This window comes from Apteryx mantelli, chromosome 36 (assembly GCF_036417845.1).
Source record: "Apteryx mantelli isolate bAptMan1 chromosome 36, bAptMan1.hap1, whole genome shotgun sequence".
NCBI classification, from domain to species: domain Eukaryota; kingdom Metazoa; phylum Chordata; class Aves; order Apterygiformes; family Apterygidae; genus Apteryx; species Apteryx mantelli.
This window is the reverse complement of record NC_090013.1, coordinates 1,148,978-1,176,015: the sequence shown is the minus strand read 5'-3', so window position 1 is coordinate 1,176,015 and position 27,038 is coordinate 1,148,978. Positions and strand designations below refer to the sequence as shown.

The 27,038-nt window shown below is 59.0% G+C and overlaps 1 protein-coding gene across 1 annotated transcript in view; it reads right to left on the bottom strand.

The window, feature by feature from the left end:
- The window catches only part of WIZ (WIZ zinc finger), a 49,409-nt gene extending 26,711 nt beyond the window's left edge, over positions 1-22,698 (bottom strand). The window contains 1 exon segment of the mRNA XM_067314731.1: positions 22,294-22,698. Coding sequence (XP_067170832.1) covers positions 22,294-22,621 — 328 coding nt within the window. The 5' untranslated portion in view covers positions 22,622-22,698.
- Between the last annotated feature and the right edge of the window lie 4,340 nt (positions 22,699-27,038).

The window sequence follows — 27,038 nt, the reverse complement described above, 5'->3', positions numbered from 1 at the left end:
GAGCATCTCCAAGTTGTAGGTCTTGTTGCAACAAGGTGGTGGATTTTGAGCTCTTTCATCTAGGCACAGAGCTGGGATGGGACAAAACACCAGGGTTACCCTCCATCGCCGTCATAGCATCATCAAAACCTGGCCTGGAAACGTGGCTTTGGCAGGACAGCGTTCCTGGCTCCTCTTGGCTTCAAAGGCATTTTGGAAAAGGCCGGAGAGATGCAGGGCCAAGCTGTCGAGGTCATGCTAGACAGGGCCACGTTCATTCAGGAAAGCCTGAGTCACCAAGCAGCCTGGTCTGGCATGCCAGGGGGAAGGGATGGGAGCTGTTGCCTGCAAAACACAACGCTCCCAAAGTGGCGGATTTGAAATCTTTCCAAAAACACGGAGCGCGTGGCTGAGCGACGGGGAGAGGGACGACGGAGGAAGGAGGGGCAGAGGGTGCAGATCGCGGAGAAAGGACGGTGGCAGGAGCCTTCCAGGAGCTCTTTTGTTCTCCAGAGCTCCAGCATGGCTCCTATTTTTAGAAACTGTCTCCTTTAGAGGAAAACATGCAGTGATTTATCTTTCTCCTGATGAGCACGTAGCTGCACTCCCTGCAAATCCTGGTTTCTTGGAAACAGTAAGAGATGAGAGAGTTGAATGTCTTGGACTTAGCAGGCTCGAATTTACCCTCTATGGTAATCCAGCAAGGATTGCTCCTCTAACCACAAGAGCGTAGATACAGCTTCTCCCAAGAGAGAGCGGTGCCGCTAATCTGCATTCGGTTTTGAGTTCACGGTCTCGCCGAGAGGTAAAATGCCCTCGTCCCAGCGCCGTGGGTCTCCCCTCTCCATTTTTCCATATCCCAAGAGTTAAAGCAGACCAGCCAGGACACCAAGACACTTTCAAAATCAAGACATCACATGAGCTTGCAAGCAAAGCGGTGGCCAAAACACACACCGAGCCCCGAGATAAGGGAAAGTCCTCGCGTTTCCGAGCGCGGGAGGCGCTACGCGGAGCCCAGGAGTCCTCCTAGAGGCGGTGGACTCGGTTCTAGATGCATTCGGCGACGGCTACTTATATAACGCGTTTCAAAGGTCGCCGATTGAGAAATACTGGCACCTCTAGAAGAGCTGAAAGAGCTCCGGCTTGTCAAGGCTGTCACGTGCAGGGTTGATAAGCAGAGGTTAACGGCACGCCCAAGAGGCACCATCGCATATCCCAGTGCAACGATTTTGTCTAATCCTTCACAGCCACCCTGGGAAATACTGGAACAGGCAGACACACACACACACACCCCTACCGCCTGTCAGCTCAGTTGGGCCAACTTAGCTGCAGCTCCCGGGCGCAAAGAGTTTGCAAAGCAAGAGGAGAAGGGGCGTCTCAGCCAGCCGACGAGACCATGCGGGAAAACTTGGGAAAAAAATCCCTAACGACTTTAAAAGTCGCTTCCAATCTCAGCAGGGATGATGGCACCAGGTGCTTGAAAGAGCTTGGAGAAACGTCATGCCACTTAGCTCTTGCGTGGAGATGCACCACGCGGAGACCCCCCCCGGTTGCATGGCTGGTGGCCCCGATAGCTCACGATGCAACTCAGGGGAGTTCCTCTTTTTCTGAAACATAAGAAGTCGTGGCTCTTTCGAACAACAGATGCTTCCTATGCAAAGGGTCTCTGTTTACGCCCTCCAGTATGTATTTTAAGACTAACGACGGCCACGCCATGACACGACAAACGGTAGCTGGGCTTTTTAGCAACTGCCAGGAGGTTGCAGAGCCATCGATACGCTGGAGGGAGTCCAGCGAAGGCCACCACGATGGTCAGGGATGGGAGGACACAGCATATGAAGACAGACTGAGGGAACGGGGCTTCAAGATGAGAGAGCGAAGGGGCTGTCTACAGCTACGGATGGGAGAGCGTAGAGAAAAACGGAGCCAGACTCCTCTTGAAGGCGTGCAACGAGAGGACGAGACAAGTTACAACACGGGAAATTCCTCCCTGCAAGAGCGGAACAGGCCAGAGATGTGGGCGATCTCCATCCTTGGAGATCCTCCAAACCCAACTGGATGGGGCTTAAGCAACTCAACGTAACTTGGAAGTTGGTTGTGCTTTGAGCACAGAGATGGGCTAAAGACCTCTGGAGGCCCCCTCCAACCTCAGTTATTCTGCGATTCTAAAATTTAACAACAAACAAATCCAAGAGTCTTAAGCAAAAAGCAGTTTTGATGGGTGGTGGTTTCCATCAAGACCCTACGCCAGCTAGAAACAGGGAGAAATCCTCTTTTCTGAAGAATTTGACCAAGAAACTATATTCTGCTGAAAGGTTTCTACCCAGCTCCCAAAGAGGTGTCTAGCAACAGTCTAAAAGAGCGCAAAGGAGCGAAGATTAAAAAACCCTCTAAAATGCATTATTATTAAATTATTTCCTAAACATCAAAAGCTCTTCAACCACATAAGAATCTTCCCCCCAAATATAACAGAAGGAGGTTTCCTTCATACGCTCCTCCATGAACACAAGAGAGGGAGGAAGCCTACCTGACCTCCATGTGCCTTCAGTGTCTCCAGCTCCTATCTCAGGGACACGGGGTGGGGTGGGAGACTCAGCCCCCACTTCAGCCCTCCAGCAGGTCCCGAATCTACGCGAGGCAACTGGGTTGCAGTCGCTGGAGAGAAAACCGACACTTCCAAAGGACACTGGCCCAAGGACGAGCTGGTCTCAAGGGAGAGAAACAGGCTCTTCCAAAGAGCGAAGACTCGGTTTAGACCCAAACCATACTCTTCAGAAATCAAAAATTAGGCAAAGTTAGTCTATGGATGGGAATTTGCAATGCCACTTCGCTGAGCGGTTCGAGGGCTTCCAAGAGCCCCCCCCAAACCAGCTGATGATCTCCAAAAAGCCTGTCCTGAGCCTACACATGTTCTCCGAGGCATTGCATTTTCCTGGCTACCCAAAATGAACGGAAGAAAAGGCAAGAGATGTATTTTAGCTCCTCCGCAGCCAGGCGGAGGTACCCTGCCATTTGAGCAACGTATTAGGCAAGGGGTGAGTTATTGCATCATCTTCTGAGTAATGCGAGATGTCGCAAGGCATGATTTAGCTCTGGAATTAAAGACTAGCTCCTACTCAGGCTAATTCTTTAATCTCTGGCGTTTAATTTGAGAGCAAAAGGTACCGGAAGAATTGCTCATTGGCGCTTGCAGCTGCTACTACTTCTGCACTGTAAATAGCTTGGAAAAAACTGGTTTCACGTGTGGCCCTTTTGCAGCCAAACGTACGACAGGATCCCATGGGACCGAAAAAGCAGCAGATTGGCCCACCCAGTGGGATTAACGCTTGCTGGGGCCGCAAATGGAAGGAGGAAAACGCTGCGTCCCGATGACGCAAAGGTTACGGAGGCCTTTTGCGCAGTGCAACGCAGCAGTCACCCACATGCTACAAGTCAACCCAACCATAGGGATTTGTGCCGTGTAGGACAGCACAGGCTTTGATTTATTCCCAGTGCAATGAGGATCCCTGCACTGGAAACATCAGCTGTCCATGGCTATGGGAGAGCCGAAAGGCCAGGTTTTCTCCAGCCACCAGCAGAGCAATTCAGCTCACAGCCCATTTTACCCTTCTCTAAAAAAAAAATAAAAAAAAAAAAAAATCACATCCTACTCCCAAAAGACTCGCTGGAAACACAGCGGAGCAGGAGCTCGAACCTTCATTTCCCACGCTCCAGGCCATCTGCAAACACGCTCCCCAACCCGTCCGCGGCCCACGCACCAAAGCCCACGCCGGTTTCCCTTCAGCACGCGGCCACCCCCGATGCAAGCGCGGGAAAAGCAAGCTCAGAGCGGCAGAGCTCTCCAAGACGGTGGCGGTTGTGCTCGCGGAGCTGCGGCCGTTCCCTCCCCGAGCTGGGCTGGGCTGGTGTTTGCAGTGCAAACAAGCAGCGTTCGGCAGCAAACGCGCCGTCAGCACTTTGCCCACTGGCTCGCCAGCACAGTGATCCCGACGTTCCCATGCAAGCGGGCTAGGAGCAGGTAACGAGAGCCGAAACGCCGCGATCCTGCAAAGGGCGCAACCGCCAGTTTGGCGGTGGCTGTTCCCTCTCCAACAGGACCTGCAATCCCAACGTGAAGGCAGACCTATTGCAAGCATTGCAAGATGCATCAGCGCTTTCCGCCTTGCAGGAGAAGAAACAGAGGCTGAGAGAGTCCCGGCAGCACTTGCAAGACCCCAGCGTCCCTGTTTCCACTGAGAGCCTCTGGAAGGAAGCTCAGAGTTGCTTGGACAACCCGGATTTGAGCCCTTGGATGCTATTTCTGCCCCAAGTCCCCCAAAACTGCCAGAGAAGACGCTGCTGCCCCATCCTGCGACTGCTGCCCTGCTCCCAAACGCGTTCCTGCAGCAGAAGTCATTTCACCCACGGTCTCATACAAGCATCCAAACCTTGAATTGCTCCAGTCTCTCCCTGGAGCCGGACGAGACGATCGCTCTCTCCTTTCGCTGGTGCTTGCCAAAAGCAAGTTGAAGATTTTGCTCGTGCTACTGAATACAGATGAGGAGCTGGCCCAGCAGCAGGACTTGGCCGGAGACGTGAACTTCACGTTGCCTCCTGAACGTGGAAACGCTCGCGGTCCTTTTTTTTTTTTTGTAAGCCAAGCGCAGCTCCCAGCCCGGCGCCGATGAAAGCTCTCAGCCATTTGCAGAAGGCGATGAGGCACATTTCCGTCTCCTTTGTGCTGTGGCAGGTCAGGGCAGTATTTAAGGACGCTCCTAAGCCCGCAGGCAGGTGACCTTGAGGACGGGAGCTCTTCAAAGCACAGCGTGCTGGCAGCACATCGCGTCTCATCTGACTCGGGCTTAGTTGGCTGCTGACGAAGCTGGGGCCGTTGCCTCGACATTGCAATGCTGCATCTAGGTCTGTTGTCCCCAGGAGAGGACAGGGGAGCAACACGGGTCCCTCTGCGCCTTCTAACCATACCTCTGCAAGCATAGGGTGATGGAAGTTCACGCGTTTAAGGGCTGCAAAGCCCCAGGGTTGTGCAACCGCCATACAAATGCCAATACTTCTGCCCGCTGGACTTTGCACGGGCAGGGAAAGACTCTGCAAAGGGGCTGAGCGACCGCAGGCCATGAAGATCGGAGCAGAGACACGCTCGTACGCCAACACGCTTGCTCTAGTTCTAGGAGATGAACGTTGTGGGTTCACGTGCGAGGGGATCGGCTCATCGCGGTGGGATGAACACGGCACTTTTCAGAGCTGCCCATTTTAACCCTCTGGCCTGGGAGGAGCCGACTGGGGCAGGACGTGGCCGCTTGGCCCAGAGCGGACTCAAAAGCAAGGACCAAGGCAGACAGGAGCGACCAGGACTGCAGGTTGGGGCTGTGGCTCCTTTTTATCATGTCTCACCAAGCCCGTGGAAAGGCTATGTCGCAGCTGAGGATCTGAGAACAAACACGGCCACCACCACTGCCCCATGTTGCCCTGCTGGGGCTGTTTTCTCCTTCCTTTGGGTAAATCTTGCAAGGTTTGCCAAGGTTTGCCTGATTTCTCCATGTCTCTTCCCATGTTGGCTGCCAGAGGAATAGGTCAGAAACCTCTGTTTCTACACCTCTTTCTTGGGAAAAGACTTCAACGCTAAACAGAGAAGCACCTCAACCAGCTTCATCAAGGCTTTGCATTTGCTGCTCTTTGCCTGCTCCCCGTATCTCCCGGGGTGCAGACAACCGAACCATCACCCAACAAGCGTTACTCAACTGAACTTCAAGAGGTAGCTACAGGGTGCTGCCAAGGACTGGGAGGCAAGCTCAGATCTCTCCTGCCTGGTTTTATCACCATGAGGTCATGTTTTGGCCTCCCAACTCCTAGGAAAATGCCGTGCCATGTTGAAAAGTGAACCTTGTGCCGAGCGGGCCAAAGTCTCCTGCCCTTCTTCTTAGGGCTTCAGCTCTGGCCCGTGGCTGATTCGGGGAGCAAAAAAAATCCAGCCTTGTTCCCATCTCCTAAATGATCTCCCTGCTCGGGAAGCCCCATGAGCTTGGGAGCATCATGCAAAATGGCAGCATGGAAAAGAGCTGGGGATCTACGAAGGATCTGGCAGCTGGAGCCCAGTGAGACCATGAATCTGCATATGCCAAAAGGGGCAGGGACTAGCTCTCCTCCCGGCCCCATGGGGCTTGCAGAAAAACCATGGGAGACACCAAGACAGCCAGAAGCCCTGGACAGACACAACATCCTGATCCCACTAAATCCAGAGCTCAGAGAGCTCTCGATAAGAGAGACCGCACCGGAGCCCAGCAATCAGGACCGATAGGCACAACCACAGCAACAACGTTCCAGTCCTGGTGTTCCTGGAAGAGGTTGAAACAACCACCGGCCACTGAGCAAGGACAACCGCTCGGACGCTACCCGTGGTACAAAGTTATGAAGGCCAACATTTGGCTCTGGGCCGCGCATTGCCCTTTGGCCAGCAACGCGCCACGGGTCTCAACAGGCGCAAGGAAACCTTGAAGCAACCACTCAAGCTGCAGCACCCGTGTTTCCTGACGGACGGGCTCTCGGGCAGGCAACGGCTCGTGGGCTGAGCACCAGCTCAGCCTCCAGCTCTTGCCTCCGAGTCATGTCACCACGGCCTTGCAGAGAGGATCCCACCCTGGTCCCCTCTCCCACCGCTCGGCTGCTAGATCGCGAGAAAAGATTTGCTTTCACCCTGCCCAGATGCTGTAGACCCCATATCCCACATCAGCCCCCACGACGGTTCGCTCGGGGCCCCGCTTCCTACCATGCGCATGGGGATGAGCAGATCCCTCCACCCTCCATCCGCAGCAGCAGCCCGGTGTATCCCATCTCCACTACCCCAACTTGCTCTCGCTCGAGCGGTCGCAAAGGTGACGCCGGCTCGGGAAGCAGTCTCCAATGGCTGGAGGTGGTGGGGAACGGCAAGGGGAGGGCACTGGATGGGCCTGCTCCACCAGCAAGTGACCGCTGGATTGCCCAAGTTTCATGCTGGCATTGGCGACCTGGCTGTGCATGAGCCACCTCCGTCCCCCTCCAGTGTCCTCCTTGGGCATCAAGGGTGACCAAACCACTACGGACCTGCAAAAGCGGCCAACAAGACGCCTATGGCTCCATTTTTCCAAGTTGGTCGTGTCTCTACTGGCCGGACAGGGCTCCGGATGCCACCAGCTGTACCTGCGGCCCTCGTTTGCTCGGCTGTTGCCATACGGGATTTTCTGCCATTGCTGTTACACCCAAGCTTAAATCTTGCCCTTGAAACGTGGGCCCGGCATCCTGGCACGGTGCTTGGCTGTGTCTGGGCACGCTCCCTCCAGCAGCTCTTGCTGGTTCGGGCAGATCAGCGCCTGTTGCACGACTGTACAAACACCCGCTCAAACCTCTTGGGAAGGGACCACTGTGTCGTCTCGCGGTCCCCCAGGCACTACAGCGGCCCTGTGACGAAAGCAGAGCCGTGGCGCCACTTCTCGGCATGGGCGATGGTGTTTCTCCATCCTCCGCCACGGAGGTTTGGCGTCGAACGGCACCGAAGCTCCTCTTCCCTTGCAGCGCCGGTGCGCCAAGAAGAGCAACAACCCAAACGGGACGTGCAGAAATGCTCCGTCCTCCATGCACGAGCTCATCTCTGTCATCCGAGAAGATCCCCGCGTTTGGCTCAGTGGCAAGAGCAGCCCATCTCCCTCTGCAGTTTAGACGGAGACCCAAATTTTCGTGCCGGAGCCCTCCTGCGGGAAGCAATCCCAGGGTTCAGCACGGAGCCTGCGGAAAAAGCAGCGGCCGGCACGCTCGGGCCAGCGTCGGAGCGAGAGCTCAGGAAGCCCCACACGCGCCGCTGCGAGCCAGGAACGTAGGAAGCATGACACATCTCTGCACGTTGGCTCGACTCCCCGGGCTGTTTCTGGTCAGCGGGAGCCGCCACGGTTTCGCGAGACTCGGATAAACATCTGGACGCAGGGCGCTGCCGAGGCCAAGCTGCGCCCGACCGCCTGCGGCTTCGCAGGGACGGCGAGCGGCCGGGAGCTCGGTGCTCGAGGGCAGCCAGGAAAGGAGGTTAAAAACCCGGCGCTCCCGCGTCGCGGACCGGCTCACCCGTTTGGGCGCTTTCTCCTCCGAAAACGGCTGCGCAGCAACGCTGTTTCTTTTCCGAGGAAGAGGCCAACCTGCAGGTTCGCGAGCCAAAGAGCGGAGCCAGAAGAGGACGCGCCGGCTGCCTGCAGGAAGGGCCGCACCCTTGCATGCCGTTTGGGCCAAAACGAGCCGATCCCGCGAGCCCCAGGGCCCTCCGAGGGTCCCCAGACCGGCCAGACTCACCATCTCGTACGGAGGCTTGTAATAAAAAAAAAAAAAAAATCAGCTTTGCAGACTAATGAGCGGGATCGATCTACGCAAGGTAGAGGAGCAGCATCTCGGCAGTGGAAAAGCCCCACGGATCGAGGACAAAATCCGGAGGAGAGGATGCTGAGGAGCAAACCGGCTGCGGGTGCAAAGACTAAACCGAGAAGAAATCGTCGAGGAATAGCACTAAAACGAAAGCTTCGGGCTAGATGGAGTTTCCTGGAGAACCACCAGCAGTTTCCCATGCAAGCTCCTGACCTCGAAGGTTGCGTTAAAAAAAACAGACGTCCACCGATGCCCCGGGGAGAAGTCAGGTGACAGCATCCAGCTGGAAAAGGATCGGGGGTATTGCGAAGGAAGAGCCAGGCGACCCCAGAAATCGGGAGACGGGGATAAAAATTTCACGGAGCGGAAGGGAAGGCAACTGCTGCGGGCTGGAAGCTCGCGAGCCGGACAGTGGAGGACTTGCTGCAAGAGCTGATCGCACGGGAGCTGTGAGTCACCGACGGTGTGGTTAAGGAGGAAAAAAGAAAAAAAAAAAACACCAAAAAAACACCAACACCTAACTGTGGTTTGCAACCTGCGGCGCACGGACGGCTTCTTAAAAAGGCCTGCGAGAGGCAGCTAAGAAAAACCAGCCTGTTGTCAGCAGCCTCAACTGGCTCCGCAGGCAGCTGCTCCCTGCTGGAAAACCTTCAGCCATCTGCAAGTCTAAAGAGGTTGGGGAAAAAAAATAAATAAATAAAAATAAAAAAAATCCCCAGTTCCTCCCGGAAAGCCCGTGCACGCCGGGGCCGGGGGGGTGCCGCCGCCGCCGCACTGGCTCCCCTCGGTTCGGTCCCGCGCGAGATCAACCGAAAGCGAAACAGGTGTGAGGACGGGCGACCGCGGAGCCAGGAGGGGGGGAAACGAGAAAAAAAAACACCCGAGCGGCTCTTCTGCCGCGAGCGGACAAACAGCACGGCTTGTTTGGCTTGGCACGGCCGAGAGGGAACCCGACACTTTCCCAGCGAGGAGCCGCGCTCTCCTTTCCAGCCCGTTCGCGGTCGCGCTCAGGTTTTCCGAGCTCTTTTTCCCCCCCCGGGACGCTCGGTCCCTTGGGGTTTTTTTTTTTTGCAGGGAGTCCGGAGCAAGGGGATGCACCGCTGCCCCTTTGAGATCCGGCGCGGGAGAGGATGCGGATGCCAGGAACGCCCGTGAAGCTCCAGGCAATAGGGAGCAAAGCTTCGGCTTGCATTTCCCTAAAAAAAAATAAGGCTGCGGTATGAGCCCGATTGCCAAGGGCTGTTCCCAGGCTCAGCGGCGCACGGACTTCCCGCGGGAGCAGGAAGCGCGACTCTGGCTGCTCGAGGCTCCTGTGAGCTCTGCCTCTGGTGGGATAGCCGAGGCTCCCGGGGGGGAATACCGGGCTCGGACCACGCGGCAGGGGCAGACACCCGGCGCCGATACCGCGGCCGGGAGGAGCCGCATCGAGCAAGGGAGGAAGATGCTGCTGCCGCCTCCGGCGTGCTTGGACCACGGTTGCCACCTCTCAGCATCAGCCCCAGCGACAACACTTCAGGTCTTTTACCTGTGGATGAGAGCCAAAATTGAGCTTTTTCGGCCTTGATTCCTAGCTGGCTGTTGCAAAAAAAAAAAACCCTTAATTTTTCCATTAAAGAGTTATCAGGGATCGGAGCAAGTTGATCCTCTGGACCTTGCGCTGCTCCATCCAGCTTTAAGCAAGATTTATGTGACGCGCGGCAGAAACTTTCCTCGTCAGCAGAGGACACATCCAGCGTCGAATGAAAGAGCATTTTCTCTCCAAGCTGCTTGAAACTCATCCAGCCTCTGTTGCAAGCTCATCTTGTTTGGATCCATCTCTATTAAGTCGCCAGCAGATCGCGGCGCATGGGCTGCTCCCATAAAAGTGGCAGTGTTTTACCGGCGATGAATGCAGGCAATTCAGATTCCCGTCCCGTTGCGCTCCGGGTCTCTCCGGCTCCCTTTGCATCTCTTCGCCCCCGTTAAATCTTTCCTCTCTGGACCTCCGAGGTCGATGGCCGAGCGAGGTTTCATCCCCGCGGGCTTTGCCGAGTCGAGCTGGGAGGTTGGACCCGTTCCTTGGCTCGCCGCAGGTCCCTCCAGGCTGCCCTGGCACCGCCGAGGTGCCAAGCATTGGCATCGCAAAACGGCTCCAGGTTATCATGGCACAGAGAGGAAAAAAAATATATATATATAAAATGCAGCATGGCCTCATCTGGCAGCGTCTCGCCTCGTGTGCTGGGTGCCAGAAGAGCGTCAGGCTCCCGCGGCGAGGAGGAGGAGGAACCAAGAGGAGACCCGAAAGGCTGCCGAGATCCCTTCTCCACTGGAACGTCCTACAAGAAGAGCCGGGGGGGGGCTCGGCGTTAACTCTACGTTAACTATTTCTGCCCGGTTGCAACTCATTCACGTATCTGGGCGCTGTCTGTTGTCTCCGACCATCCCGGAGGGTGCTGCGACGTGTTATCCTGCTGGGAGACCTGCAGACGAGCTGGGGCAAGTTGCCCTCACCCAACAGTTCCTCCTACCCTGCTCCACCGGAGGGTACAAATCGGGGAAGAAATGCTTTCCCAGCCTCCTTCGTCCTTAGACCAGCCTTTTTTGCTACTTGTGAATTTTTGAAGGCCAAGCCCCAGAAGGTGTTGCCTACAGATACACATGGTCCCAATTTGTGGGAGAAAAAGGAAAAAAAAGGACGATTCTGGCCATGCAAACAGCCCAGAACTCCAGTAATGCGCCAGATAACACAGTTACAAAAAAGGACAAACCCGACAACTCTGCATTGCACCCTAGGGACAAGCCCAAAGGGGATAAACGCTCCGTTACCACCACATCTCCTCCAGCAAGGACACCACGCAGTGCCTTGCTCCTGCGGCGAGACACATGCGTCTCGCAGCAGCTATTTTCCCCCCGAGAGTCGCCACGAAGCACGAGCGAGGCACAGCGCAAGCAAGACTTCGGTTTTCTCATCAACGGCAAACGGCGGAAAGGATTGACGGGGCTTCGTGCCGAAGCGTCAGCCCCGTTTCTGCTGGGTTCAGGAGAAGGTTATGGTGTCTCCGTCCCCAGCCTGATGCAGCAGCGTTGCAGGTTCTGCTCCTGCAAAATAGCTCATTGCCACAACCTCTTACTCCTCACGTGCCCTTGGACAATTTTTAACACCCCTCATATTTGGAAAATGGACTTTGGCCGCTTGCTTGGGTTTTCCAGGCATCTGGCAGCCTGGATGGGGCAGGAGACCACGTTGAACATGGCCAAGGGGCCAATGGCCATGGTCAAGGAGACAACGGCCGTGGCCAAGGGGGACACCCCAGGGTGTGGAGACTCCCCCATGGCACACGACTCAGTCAATCCATGTTCAAGCCACCCGTGCACGCACAACGGGCCCCGCGCATCCGTGCCACGTGGGATTTACATGGGAGCAGGAGCCTTGCTCAACCCGAGAACCTGATTCTGCACAGCAAAGTGGATGCTCCAGCCTTGGAGTTTGCACCCAGCCACCAAGCTACGGCCACGGCCCCTTTCCCATCCGGAAATACCTCCCAACGGCAGCTCCCCGGCAGGAGGGGAACGACGGCGCAGGCTCCCGTCGCTGTCCCCTTGGGCGAGGGAGCAGGACGTGTCCTAGTTTGAGAGGCAGCAGGAGACTCCACGGCTCTTCCCACAACGGCCCCAGCTTATTTTTAAAGCGTGGCCTGGTTAACACGAGCGACGGCGCAATGGAGAGAGGCTGCTCTGGGGTGCTGGATTCGGGCGGCTATTTATAGACGCCAGAAGACTGGCACGGCAGGTGCTCAGCTTGGAGAAGCGCTACCAACCACGGGGGCAAAACCTCTTCTCTCCATGCGGAGGAAGAGCCCGGCTGTACCCGGTGCTGCTGAGCCACGGGAGGAGAGCATGGCATGGACGTCCTCCTTGCCACAGCGGGGTCGCCGCAAGTTTTTGCGCATTTAGCCCCAATTTCCGGGTTACCAAAGACCACAAGCACTGAGCAAACGTTCGATCGACGCTTGCCCTGCTCTCTTGGTGGCGATGCTTGAGGGTCACGGCGCAACCCGCCTTCCCATCTCACGAGGATGTCACCATGCTCAATCCCGCCCTTGCTCTGATGCCGAATCCTGATCTTGACGCTTGCCCAAGGCACGCTCAGATAGCCACCAACCCCAAACGCCTTCAGGAAGACATTCACAGCTGAAGGTTTTGTTACCCCTTCGTTAGAAGGACGCACGTTTTTCTGTGCAACTTTAGGGTTATCAACTAGGCTCCGCGTCCCAGGCTAAACCCTGGCTGTTGTCTTGGACTCAAGTATCCAATTATTTATTTGCTAGGCAACAACATGACATCTTTCCTGGCAACACTCGCAGGCTACGAGGCTGAGGGAGCAGTAATTAGTGAGGGAGGTTATGGGACTGTGAGCTCAAGCCTCCAGTTAAGAGTGGTTGAAATCCGATAAGTTTAAACTCAGCCTAACATGAGCTTGCAGCAGCAAGCTAGGAGATAACGTTGGGAGACAACCACCCCATGCTTTAGGGGGTCAGCATAGCCCCTCACCCATACAGAAAAACTCGGAGAAGACTAACAGTCAACGGATGTAGACGTGAGGGACTGCCTTGCAAGAGATTATCAAGAGCTGCACCTCGTTCGGGTGTCTATCTCATGACTTTCCTATCTTTCCTGGAAGGAGTTCAAGGGAGGGCCATAAAAGTGGCCCAGGAGTTGGCAAACATGCCTTAGGACGGGAAAACTCAAGCTGTTCAGCTCAGAGAAAAGGTCTGGAGGTGGCTGGATCTCTCTGCTTTCTCATCTCCCAGGGCTCTTCCACCTTGCTGCCACATGTCCAGAGCAAGAGGGCAACTGGCCCGAGATCGAACCAAGACTGCTTCCAACACCGGAGCGGTTCACGTGGGGATCCACCCGGCAAAAATGACTTTGTTTTCCCCAACGTGCTCCTAAAAATAGTTCCAATGCTTTCCAATTAAGACCACAACAGCAACGTGACACCTTATCTCTCCACCTAAACACACATCTCCCCTAGGACAGTCCCTGGCGTTGCAAGGGCTGAGAGTATTTTGGCCTCCTCGGCCTTTAATTTTGTTTTCTAGCTGCTCCGACTGGTTCCTCCTGCCTCTCGGCTGGAAGTTCCTACCTCCAAGGAGAGTTGGCTGGATGATCTCCAGAGCAACAGCAAATGGGGAAGACATAGGACAAACAGCAGCATTTTAAGACCTGCACACACATACTCGGCGATGAAGAATTCAAGCCATCAAGTCTTCTTTCAAGGGAGAGTTTAAGGATGTGGACTCCGTAGAGGACCACGGTGATTCAACGCACCCTTCTGATCTTAAACACCATCCAGCCCCATGTCTCCTCTCTTTCCACGTTTGCCTTCATATGCAAGGTCTGCCACCAGCACGGCTGCTGCTTCACCACAGAAATAACCGTGCCGAGGTCACGTTGCGTGAATCGGCTGCACCATCGGCTTGTAAAACACATTAACGTCTTCCTACCAGATGACTTCAAGGACCTGGATGAATTCGGTCATGTTCACGTGCAAGCAAATGCTCTTTTCCAAAGAGGAGGGCGTGCAATGAATCGCCGTGCTTTTTGCCGGCATCACAACGTGCACCGACCCCGTCCGCGATTCCTTCCAACTCAGTCTGGTTTAACATTTAACCGTTGCTCTGCTGAGTGTAGCAAACCTCCCTCCAAGAAACCAGCTTAACAGAAAAACCGCTCAGGTGCAACAGCCGCTCGTGGAGACGAGCACGTTGACGAGCCCGAGATTTAGCAGCAAAACGCTTGAGATGGCAGCAAGGGCTCGACAGAGGTAGCTTTGGGTGGAAGAGCTCAGCTGTTCCTGGAGGAGTAGTTCCTCCAGGAACACATTTCCCGCAGATTCCTACACCCCTTCCCCAAGCAACCACGCAACCAAGGCTACACTAATATCTCCGTGTCTTTGGTTTCATTACCTGGGCACTGGGGTTTCCAAACGAGCTCTCTGGGCATGGGTTGTACTACCTCCAGGCCAGGGTAGCTTAGACCAAGACAGGGACACGGATGTGACCAACAGTTGAGCAACAGCGGTAATTGCTCTTCAGAAACAGCAGTTCGTTAGAGACCTTTGTGCAAGCCTCAAACACAGTTTCCTTTTTCCATTTCTCTGCACCGCGCACAGCTGTTGGAAACGAATGGAAACCACGCTACACCCCAAAAACCAGACATCGGTGACCTGCTCAGGGACGGGGGACACCAGCAAGTGCAAAGCAAGCAAGAATCGGACGTTCCTTCAGCTGCAGCGAAAAAACGGTAATTTTGCGCAATTTCCGCATGCAAGTTCTCCATCTCCGGCATGTGCGCAGGAAGGTCTACCTTCCCCGGAGCCGAGTGTTGAACCACAACCACCAAGCACGGCCGCGATAGCACACTGCCGTCCGGTGCATGCCTCTGGAGCGGTGCTCCGAGTTTTGCGCTCCATTGGAGGTGCCTATCACAGGCTCTGAGCGACCGGCATTGCAGGTCACGCGTCCTTCACCTTCTCCGATGGTCTCTCTCCATCATCTCCCTTTCTCCAGTCGCCCTGTCCCCAGTAGCCGGGTGCCCTTGTGGGTGCAGACGCTTTTCAGCAATTCACGCAAACTTGCACAACACTGCTTGAAAACGGCAATTTTTCCTTTTTTGGGGGGTGGGGGGGTGGTAGATCCGTTTGGATCAGCGCTGCCAGGTGGAATTTCATGGGAATTTTGCAACGTTTTGCATCCACGGACTACCTGGGAAGTCTCTCGTCTTTGCACGGCAAACCAGCTCGCATCCAATCTTTGAGCTGGACGCAACCCCGTCTTGACTCTTCTGTACCCAACGGAGTGGCCGCGATGCCGCATCCAAGCCGACACCCCCAGCGGGTGCCGCGGAGCCAGCTTGGGTGCCACTGCGCCGCTGCTCCGGCCCGCGGCTCCCGTTCCCGCGCCGGCATGATTTATCGCTTTCCAACGTACGGCAGAGCTGCCACCGCACCCTGGATGCCACTTGCATGAAGCGCTGCCGCTTTTTCCAACCGTTTCTTCCTTATCGCCGGCCGCTCCGAGGAAGCCGAGCAATTTAAGCGCCAAGCAGACTTTGCTCTTCCTAACGAAAACCACCTTTGCTCCCCTTCCTGCTCACCTCGCTCCCATCCTTGCGGGCCAAGAGGATACTCCGACTTTTCCCTGCGGCATGGGAAGAACAGCGGAGCCGGGCAGGTTTTGGGGTAAAAGCAATGCCCTGGACGGGATGGATCGAGCCGGATGAGAAGCCAGGGCGCATCGGCAGCCGGATCGAGCCGCGGCGATTCCTCACCAGTGCCCGGAAGAGCGGTCCAAAATTCGGGCGCTTTGAGGCACCGTCCCCGCGCGGCCACCCGGCGCCTCACTCCATCCCTGCGGCTCCTTACGTTTCCCGCGGCTCCCTCGTCCGCGGGGAAGCTCCGGCCGTGTCCGACGAGTTCAGCTTTGGCATCTCGGAGGCTGGGATGGAAGATTTTTCCGAGCCCGCAGGCTTTCTCCCAAACTTCGCCGGGTTTCCCTTTGCAGCGGTGGGAATTTGCCCGAGGAGGGGAGCGCTCCGCAGGGAAAACCAAGCCATGGCTCGGGATTGCTTTAGAAGAGGAAAGGGGATAATTTTACGCCTCAGGGACCGTGTCGGATGGGCACGGACCAGCCCGCGCAGGACACAGACCTTTCCGAAGGCAGGCTGAGACCTTCAGTCCCGGCTCTCTCCCTAAAACAGCGGGATGCCCCTACGCCGCCCCAGCCTATCCCAGGCAAACACGGCTCCGAGCGTCCGCTTTGGGGCTCGACTCCGGGCTCGAGTGGGCTCTTGAGCTTCATTCCAGTGGCAGAAAGAAAGTGGGGAAAAAAAATAAATAATGAAAAACAAACCCAAAAGCAACAGCGCGCGGACGATGGAGCCGGGGATGGGATCTCCGAGCGGCGGGCTCGGCTTTTCCCAGGAACGCCGTCGACTCGAAGAGCAAGCGCCTCGACGGGGCTTGGAGGGAGGAATCACTCTCAGTCCGGGATGGCGATTTGTGCCAGTTGAAGAAGGGGGGAAGGGAAGAGGGATGGAGAGGGGACCCGGAAGAAGGGATTAAAACAGGGAGGAAAAAGAAGGAAAAAAAAAAAGGTGGAGGAACAAAAAGCCAACGGAGGTGGCACAAAGGCCGAGCCGCAGCCCCTGCCGCACGCAGTCCATCTCCGGTATTGTCCGCGCTGTCAGACCCGTATAAATTAAACGGAGACGCCGCGAGCGCCTCCCCTGCCTCCTCTCCACGGCGGCTGCTTCGTCTTCCCGAACGGGAAGTTTTTCCCCCTCTCCCGGAGTTGCTTTTTTTTTTCCCCCCGGCTTTCCAAGCTGCCTCGGTGCCCATCACTACCCCGAGCATCCTTTGGAGACCTCGATGGACCAGGTCCCCCACGCGGGAGGATTTTGGGGGGGTTGTTTCCTCCTCTTCCCGCCGTGCCTAGAAACCCCAATCCCACACGGATCTGGTATTCAGCCGGGCCTTTCGCAGGGCCTCCCAAAAAGACACGGTGCATTTATCCGCTCGCTCCCGTCCTAAAAGGAAACCTGCCTTCCGCTCTTCCCAAGCGCGGGGAGAAACGACCCCCAAAATTAAACGGAGCGCGAGACTTCCCTGCTGCAACAAGCGAGCAAAATTGCCGCAAAAAACATCTGAAACGGGAATAAGCGACGCGGCACTGGGGTTTCACCGCTGTCGGCACACGACACGACTCCGGGATGCCAAAGCCGTGCGGATCCCGCGCTTTCGAGCTCCTGCCGGGCTGCCCGGTGCAGGTCACTAAAGTGATTTGGGGATAAAAATGACCTTTTTCAACCGGAGCGCGAGAGCTGCTGCTTCCGCCAGGCTGCAAAGGGGCGATTTAGCCCCAAAATCGAACTTTCTGCCAGGTGGCTTGACGTCCCCTTGTGCCAGGTCCCGACCCCGTTCTTCCCGTCCCCCAAATATTTGTCCCGGTCTTGTGCTGCTTATTCGACTCCCTCCAAGCTCTTCCCAATCTCATTTCCGGTCCTGGCTCCCACATCGTCCCCAAAACGCACTGTTCCGGATGTTTTCACCCCAATTTCAAGCGATGTCCACGTAGACGACGGCCGGCTGTGTCCTGAGCGAGTTCTTGGTTGCAAAGACCAACCCAAGCGACCGAAGTTGGGCAACCTCGGAGGCAACACCACCGCCCTCTCCGGCGACACTTCCAGCCCACGGCTTTGCCACCGCGGCGTCCCCGTTGGCCAACACCCCTGCAATGGGGACCACGGAGCAGGACGAGCCACGCCGGGGACCTCGCGGCACCGCGCACTGAGGCGGACATCCACAGAGGAGGAGATGTCTGCGTCACAGCGGGACGTCCCCACATCGAGCACCTGGTGGCACCCCTAGAGCGGGACATCCCTGCATCAGGGACCTGGTGGCACCACACACTGCTGTGACACCCCCAGAGTGGGACATCCCTGCATTGGGGACCTGGTGGCACCCCCAGAACAGAACATCCCTGCATCAGGGACCTGGTGGCACCACACACTGCTGTGACACCCCCACAACAGAACATCCCTGCATTGGGGACCTGGTGGCACCCCCAGAACAGAACATCCCCACGTCAGGGACCTGGTGGCACCACACACTGCTGTGACACCCCCACAACAGAACATCCCTGCATCAGGGACCTGGTGACACCCCCAAAGCAGGACGACCTTGCATCGGGGACCTGGTGACACCACACACTGCTGTGACACCCCCAGAACAGAACGTCCTTGCATTGGGGACCTGGTGGCACCACCTGCTGTGACACCCCCAGAACAGAACGTCCCTGCATTGGGGACCTGGTGGCTCCCCCAGAGCAGAACATCCCTGCATCGGGGACGTGGTGGCACCACACACTGCTATGACACCTCTATAACAGAACGTCCCTGCACTGGGGACCTGGTGGCACCACCTGCTGTGACACCCCCAGAACAGAACATCCCTACGTTGGGGACCTGGTGACACCCCCAGAGCAGGATGTCCCTGCATCGGGAACCTGGTGGCACCACACACTGCTATGACACCTCCATAACAGAACGTCCCTGCACTGGGGACCTGGTGGCACCACCTGCTGTGACACCCCCAGAGCACGACGTCCCCACCTCGGGGGACCCGGCGGCACCGCGAACCGCTGCGGCGCTCCCAAACGCAGCACGATCCCGCGCCGGCCGGGGTGGCGGAGACGGAGGGGGACGGACGGGACGGGAGCAGGCGCTGTCCCCTGCCGCCCCAAGGTGCCACCCCACGACGCGTGGCCGGGTGCTCCCGCTCCCGGCGCCCGCCTCCGGCATCGCTCACCTCCGGGCAAACGCTCCGGCCGCCCGCTCCGAGCCCCCACCGCCAGCTCCGCCTGCCCTCCGGCCATACCCGCTCCGATACCCGCTCCGATGCCTCCGGAGGGAGGAGGAGGAGGAGGAGAAGGAAGGGGGGGGGTTTCCTCCGCTCCGCATCCCGCGTCGGGGCCGATAAAACTTCCCTGCCCTCCGGCAAGCCGGCGGGGAGCTGTTAAAAATGCAGCGCGGAGATAAAACCGCTTTGGGATTCAGACCTCCGGGGCGGCGCCGAGCGCCGTTCCCGCGGGAAAGCCGGGCACGAAAGGGCCGAGGACGAGAGCGGCGCCAGCCGCTTTGCGGCCGGAAAACTTGGATTACACCCACTAACTATCCCGATTGCTTCAGGAGCCCCCTTCCCGAGCCCAGCGGCCTGGCAAATCCCGGCCGAAAGCCGGCTGCGGCTCCGAACGCCCTGGCGAGAAGCAGGGAAGGGAGTCAAGGCTGCGGGAAGACGTGGGAAAGGTTCCCATCGGAAGCGGCATCGAGCCGGCCCCAAGCCCAGGGATGAGGGGGGGATTCCCACTCCGCTCGCTTACAGGCAGCGCATCCAGCCGCTTGGGGACGCGGGAAGGGCTCCGGCGGGGAGTGATCCAGTGGGTGTCTCCAGAGGATGGGAATTCCCAGGTGCCTCTGCCGCTCTGCACTGGCTCCAAGCTCAGCCTGGCACAAGGAGGCAGCTGCCCGAGCGCTCCGCCGGGAACAAGCCCCCACCAGCGGGCTTTGGGCTGCATCCACTCCGGAGCCTCATCCCGGCTCCTTCGGCCACTTCCCATCGAGCTGGCACCCAGGCAAGGACTACTTGGCAATTCCTAAAGCTCCTCCGGCTCCTTTCCCGCTCCACCATCCTCCAGGAGTCCCAGGAGGGGGGTTTCCAGCCGTGCGGCTGCTTTTCCTCCCGCGATCCGCCGGCGCGGGGAATTAGCTCGACGCGGATGAGCCGACGGAGCCGGGAGCTTGGGCAAGAGGAGACGGAGAGGGGGAAAAAAAAAAAGGCAGCGCCATTCCTGGCTCCAGGCATCCGGAGCGCGTCGCCTCGAAAAGAGCCGGCAGCAACCGGCCACTGAGTCCCGCTCGGAGTCTCGCCGGACTCGCCGCTCCGGAGGGAGCGAGCTCCCTGCAGAAACGAGCTCCTTTTTCCGGCAAAGCCCAAAGCCGGGCGCAGCGGGGAACCTCCCCTCCGAAAGCAGCCGCCGGCCGGAGACGCGGAGCCGGCGATCCGGCTGCCCGCCGCTTGCCGACCTCTCCGCGACGAGCACGGACTTTGCCCGAATCCCAAAAAAAAAAAAACAAAACAAAACCACCACCTTGCAGCAGCTGCCAAAGCCGCCTCCGGCTTCGCGCCGGCTCCTGGCTCCGGGCCCTCTCCCGCGCGCCTCCAGCGCTGGGAGATTTTTGCACGGCTCCAGGCTACGTTTCTCTGCCTGCGCCATCCGTTTTTTCCCGGGCACGCCGGAGCCAAGCGGCGCCGCTCACGGGAATCCCGAGACCCGCGCTTCCCGCAAAGGTGGAATCGCCTCCGACGGAGCGGCGAGGCTTCCGCGGCCGGCATATTCCTCTGCTGGAATGAGATTCCCCCCTCTCCGGTTTCCAGCAGCCGGGAGGAAAACCACGGAGCACTAAAACATCCTGCCGAGGCGCCAGGCTGCGATCCCTAAACTTCCCGCGGGATCCCCCGCTGCACCCGACCTTTAAATCTTCCTTTTCCCAGGCTTTTTCCCCCCGACACTGGGGATGAAACAACCCCGCGAGCCGACGGGGATGCACCGTCGCCCTTCCCCACCGAGGCGGATAAGAGCGGGACTGGCTCTTCCCTGCAAAGCGCCGGCGGATAAGGTTTGCGCCGGAACGCCGCCACCGGTAAACTTGCCGCGGGAAACGGCCGGAGCCCAAAATTCGGCAGCTGCTCCCGCTCCCGCTCATCCTGCTCCCGCTCATCCTGCTCCCCTTAATTAAGGGTGCAAATAAACTCGCCGCTGGCCAAGTCCTCGCCGGGAGCGGAGGAAAAGCGGGAAAAGGAGGTCAGTTCCCGCACGGACATTACCGGCGGGACATTGGATGCAGCCGGCGCCGGGCAGCACCGAGTCGGAGCAGCGCCGCGTCTCCGGGGAAGGAAGCGCCGAGGGGATTTCGGTGAGGTTCCCGTGGCCGCCAGCGATACCGAAACGGGATTTGCCTTGCAAAGCAGCTCCGGCAAACCGGCGGCATCGGGATGCGGCGCCGGCAGAGCGAAGCCGAGCCCGGACCTCGAGCTGTGGTGCCGAGGAAGGCTCTTCCCGGCACGCTGCCGAGGATGCCGAGGGAGGAAGGCCCGTGCCGGGCGGCAACGCGCCCCGCGGTGAGACGGGAAGAGGAACCGGGTGCCGGCGGCAGGAAGGAAGTCGGTGCCGCGCGGCTGCTCCGGTGCGAGCCGAGCGCCCGCCGGAGCGGCTCCGGGTACGGCTCGCCCGCCTCCGACATCCCACCAGGATCCCGCCACGCTGCCCAGAGCGGGAAAAACAACCCAGCAAAGCAGGGAGGCCGGAAGGTCTCCGCCGGCGGATGCTTTCGGAGACCGGCAGCGTGCCGAGATCCCGGTCCGCCCCGCTATCCATCACGGAGCTCGTTACGGGTTTTTCCCATGGGAAAAGCTCCAGGAAAGGATGTCGACGGCGTCGACACGATGGCGCTTGTCGCGCTAACGAACGTCTCCGCCGAGAAAGGCGGGAAGCGGATATTAAGGAGGATCTTAGGAAGGAGGAGATTTCCCGGGCTGGTGCCTGTCTCTGCTCCTAGCACGGAGCCAAACACACGGAGCAAGAGCTCCCTGCTGCAGAAGGGGAAGGAAACGAATACTTGGGATGGGAATTTGGGGGGAAAAACGGGAGACGGCGGGAGCCGCGCGGCGTCTCCCTGCAAAAGCCGGAGCGTCGGCACAGAGAGTCCTGCTGGCGTCGTTCCTGCCGGAATCCCGACCCCAAAATCCCGCGCGTTGGAGGGCCCGGAGGACGCGCCACGAAACAAGGCGGCACGAGCGTCCGGCCGGAGCGTCAGCCAAAGCCACCGGGATTTCGGGAAGCTGCTCCGGGAGCGGGTAGCCCCATGTGCAGCGAGGGACCTCGGAAGATCCGTGGGATTTTCGCGCTGTCGTCGGATTTTTGCATCCCTGTCTGTGGTGCTGAACACTGGGACACCGCAGCGGAGATCCCGGCCCAGCAATTCCTTCCGCTTTCCCGTTTTCCCCCCACTACCTGCTGCCGCGTTTCCCACCGCGGCTCCCAAGCACTCACGTTCATGGCAAAATCCCTCCGGAAGCGGAGAAACCAAACGCGCGGCCGCTGGAAACCGCATGTGCCCCGGGCAGCACGAGGAGCCGGGAAACACCGGCTTTTTCTCCAGCCCTTTCGGCAGGGACCACGGAGCCGGAGAAACCACACGGAGATCCCACCAGGCCAACGCTCCGAGAGCTCCGGAAGCGCACGCGGAAAGGGCGAGCGAGAGGCTCCCGGGAAGCCGATCAAACGGGACTGGGGGGGAAAATGGGATGGGACGGACCTCGGCATCCACGCGGGAACCCACCTGCCGTGTCGCGGGCTTCCGGCGCCACGTCGGGTTCCCGGCGGGTGAGCGGCGGGAAGGCGGCCGGATCCTCCTCCGGGGCGCCCGCCTCGGCGCCTCGGCTCATCGCCGGCTCCGATCCCGCTTCCGCCGCCGTCCCAGACGGAGCCGGGCTTTCCCGAGGCGCTTTCGCATCACGGACAAAAGCGGCTCCGCGCTCTTCGCCTTGGGGGCACTCGACGGCGGCGAAAGGCTCCTTGTTCGGCTCCGGAGCCGTCGGCACGGCTCGGCCTCCGTCTCCCCGGCGTTCCCGCTGTTGCTCCGATAGAGCGGGGACAGTTTTCTCCATCCCTCGCCGATTGTGCTGCGTCACTCGCAAGAAAACACCGCGCCGGCACTCGGGAAGGTTGGCGGCCGGGGACTGCCGGAAAAATCTAGGAGAAACACAGATAAGAGGGGAAAAAAAAAAAATTAGAGGAGCGCGGATTTCTTCCGAGGAGATCCTGAACGCGTCCGCTCCGAGACATATCCGAGAGGGACCGGTACGGAGAGCGGAGAGTGGGACCGGTACGGAGAGCGGCTCCTCGAGTGCCTCGAAACCAAGAGTTTCCCATCCTGGGATCCGATCGCCGGTGCTGGGACCGGACTGAGCAACCCTTATCCATCCCCTGCTACGTTCCCGCATGGATCGGGGCGGCAGCAAAGCGAGTCGCTCGCTCGCCGACCCTTAATTCCGCTTCCTTGCCCCGAATCCCCGCGACGCGCTCCGGGAAAGCTCAGGATTCAGCTCCCCCTCCCTCCAAAACCTCCCAGCTTCCAAGTGCTCCGGCGCCACCAGGCTCAAAGCCGGATCGCGGGCTCATCCCGGCCGCAAGCATGGACCGCCGGGACGGAGCCAGGAGTTGAAGCAGAAACCTGCCCGGATGGGACCATCCTCTGCCCCAGAGCTGAAGAAACCTTCTCCTCCCGCCCACCGCCACCATCCCTGCGGACACAAGTCGGAAAAATTCCATAATATTCACTCGGATGAGCTCAACCGGCCCAATCGGAGCAACAACTTAGTGGCAAAAGCTGCTGGAGGATCTCCGAAGGGTTTGACCGGGATCGTTGCAAGAGAGACGTCAACCGTGGTGGCAACCACGCCGGAGGCGACCATCGCCCTAATCCGCTCTCCCGCCGGATCCGGGATGGCGAGACGGGAGCAGCCGCCAAAAAAACCACCTTCCCGAAAGCCTTTCCGCGCCTCCCCGATGCTGCCAAGACGTAAGCGGAAAGGACGAAGCGGTGGAGAAAAAAAAACGGGATATTTCTAGGAGCTCCGGTAGGATGGTGGGGCCGACAAGCCGGTTCCCATCCCGCTCCCTCGATCCGGGTGGGAAGAAAAGAATAAATAAAGAGGGAATAGGAGCTAAAAAGCCAGAGCTTATCAGCTAGCCGGAGGAGAACGGCAACGGGAGGAGAATCCGGAGGAGCTAAATTTACCCAGGAGGCGAGGAAGGAGAAGGCGCGGGAGACTATAAATACCTCCAAGGTAACAATGCAGACGGAGAGGGAATCGTTCCCGCTCTCCGATTGCCCGCCTGGAGCCCCGGGGCACGAGGAAGACGAGCCCAGGAAGGGAAACACCCAAAGCCCAGCCGGAGCCGGGAGCCGGAGCCGGGGAGGGGGGGAAAAAAAAAGAAGAAGGGAGGAATCCGCCTTCGGGGTCTCCCTGCTCTCGCTCCGAGAGATCCGTTGCTGGCTTTTTCCCAAGGGACCTGCGGGTTTCGGGAGCAGCGCTGTCGCCCCGAATCGTTCGTTAAGGCTTTTCCGTGCCTTTTTGCAAGCCGGAGCCTTCCCAAGGATTTTTTTCCCCCGCCCTGCTGCCACCCAACGAGGGCTGGGACGCGGGATTTTTTCCCGCCGCCCGGCTGGGGACGGAGCACATCCCGGCACCGGGGTTTGGACACAGCGCTTGGGATGAGTTTTTCCCCTCTCCGTGCGCACGAGGAAGCGGTCTCCGGCTATCCCGGCAAATGGGGCTCCGAGCACGTCCGATCCGAGCCCGGCTTCAACGCGGGAGCGCTGTCTCCGTGTGCAGGCGCCTTGCTCGCGCCTTCCTTTCCTTCCTCCCATTTCGGCTCGCGAGCCGGATCGGCAGGGACCAACCGCCGCCTCCGTCGCGGGCTTTTCCCTTTCCGCCGTCTCCCGTCCCACCACCACGGCTCCGGGTGGCTCATCCAGCATCCCGGGAACGCAGCGGCGCAGGAAGGAGCGAGAAGCAGAGCTCGGAAAGCAGAGGCAGCATCAGCATGGGAATTCCTCCGGCCGGAGCAGGACCGGGCTGCTCGACCTCGGCGCGGAGGAGCAGGAAAAGCCAAAATTCAAATAAAATCCCACCTCTTATTCCAAGAGGAGGCTTCAGTTTCATCCGGGCGGCCACGGAACGGCTCCAAAGGCTCCCAAAGCCGCCCGGCGCCTCTTTGCCGGCGGCTCCCAACCGGCGTCGGAGCGAGCCCGGCGGGGCTGCTGTCGCTAGCGCATCCCACGGACCAGCTGCTCCACCGCCAGCCGGAGGCCGGGAAAAGCCCGGCTCCGACTCCGCCACCGACTCCGGAGCCTCCCAAAAAAAAAAACCCGCGTCCGCTCCGGCTCAGCTCCGACGGAGGAGGAACGTTAAGACCGGCGGCGACGGGACCCTCGTTTAGCCAAGCGGGAAAAAAAGGCTTTTCCCAAAGCTTTGCCAGCTTTTTCCCTTTCTAATCCCGGCTTTTGGGAAACCGGGCAGTAGCCTGGCGCAGCCGGCAGAGATCCCGGCCTTCCTTCCCATCGGCATGCCGAGGTTTCGGCGCAGGGGGAAGCCCTGGGGGCTGCGATTAAAAACATACAATTAAATAAACAGAAATAACCACATTTTGCACCGGATTGGGATAATCCAGTGATGCCCAGCGTGCCAGAGGGGGGGGGCAGAAAAAAGCCGGGAGCGACGAGCCCTTCCTGCGGCATCCCGGCGCTAACCGAGTGGGACACGATGCTCCGAAACCGCGTCGCTTTTTTGGGGCGGAACAGGCTTAATTCGAGCAGATTTGGGGCCGAACGAGTCCAACCCCCCCCGGCGTCTCCGCGTGCGGGAGCTGCCGGATCCCTTTTCCCACCCCCCCATGCTTCCCCATTCGGGCGACAACTGACTCCGGCAAAGCCGGATCATCCGGAGGCATCGATGCCGGGGGGGTCGCCATGTTCCCCCCCCCTTTTCCCAGCGGATTCCCCCCAAAAAATGGGATTTTGGGGAGAAACGGCCCGCAGGGGAAAAGGCTCCTTCAGCCTCGCGCTCCGCCGGACGGCGAGGACGTTCCCCCCCCGGCTCCAACCGGGAGCTTCCCGACCATCCCGACTCCTTCCTTTACCAACACCCGCTTTTTTGGGTGGCTTTTCCCCAAAAAAATAAAGAAACCGGGATGCCGCGGGCCTCCCCCTTCCTCCGCATCCCACCGCGCTCCTCCTCCGCGGCGGAAAAAAACCCCACGGGCGCGGAGCTGCTGCTCCTGCCTTAAAAAACAGCCGTCGGAGAGGGAAAAGGAAAAGGGGGGGAAAAAAAAAAAGTGTTTTCCCACGGGAAAAGCCGAGGGAAAAGCCGTGCCTTACCGGCGCGCCGAGCCGAGGAGCAGCCGCTCATGTCAAGCGGAGGAGCCGGAGTGCGGCCACCCTTCCCCCAGCCCATCGCCCCAGAGCCATGGGAAGGCGGAGCGGGATTCGGGACGATTTAAATGCAAAAACGGTTAAGTGGGGACAATTGCTTCCTTCCCTGGAAAGCCAGGGAAAGGGGGATCGGTGCCGGGAGCCGGAAAACTCCAGCTCGCAAAAGCGCCGGCGTCTCCCGGAGTCGTTTATAGCCTCTTGCTCCGGGTGAAAAGAAAAGGGGGGGGGGGATTCCCGAAGGATGGAAAAGCCACACGTGCTCCCGCTTCTCGGCTGGGGTCGTTTCCGAGCTGGGAAAAGCCACATCGGAGCCGGGAAAAGCTTCGCAACATGTTGGCTCGGCGCGTGGGTCCGTTTTTCCCTTTTTTTTTCCCCCCCCTCTCCGTCAAGGAGGGATGCAGGGGAAAAAGGGAAGCGGGAGGACAGTGCCGGATCTCGCTCTGTTTTTTCCGGGCTCGGCGCGGCTTCACGTGCCGAAGAAGGAAAAATCCGCTCTCCGTCGGCGATGATCGCAAAGGGGAGCCGTCGTGCCGGAATCGGATCCGGGAGGAATCCGGCGGAGCTCCCGTGGCGGCGGAGCTGCTCCGCAAGTGGGCCGAGCTGGGATCCCGCAAGATTCCCATCCGCGTCCCAAGCAAGCGCCCGAACAGCGGGAAACTTCCTCCAAAGCCACGTTAACGGGAACATTGAGCGGAAAAGGGGCTTTTTTTTCCTTCCTCTCCGCATAGAGCTGGAACGATCCGCCAGGAAGCTGGTGCTTCGCTTCTGAATCCATGGCGGCGAGGCGAATCCGGCGCCGAGTGTTCGGCTCCGTGGGGCTCCGTCGGTGTTCGGATTATCCAGGCTTTGCCGGGATCCCTTGGGAATTCAGCTCCAGGGTGCTGCACGCCGATGGATTCGCTGCAGACGGCGATGGCGGCTGGGGGGGGGGTTTCTCCTCCGGAGAGCGGCAGCGGGATGAGCGGGATGGGAAGGGCCGGTCCGGCGGGAAAAGCGAGGGTAGGGAGCTACACCCAGAGCGAGGTCCTCCAACACCGTCACGCCACAACACACACCGGCACGAGCCCAATCCGGTGTCCCCAGGCCCT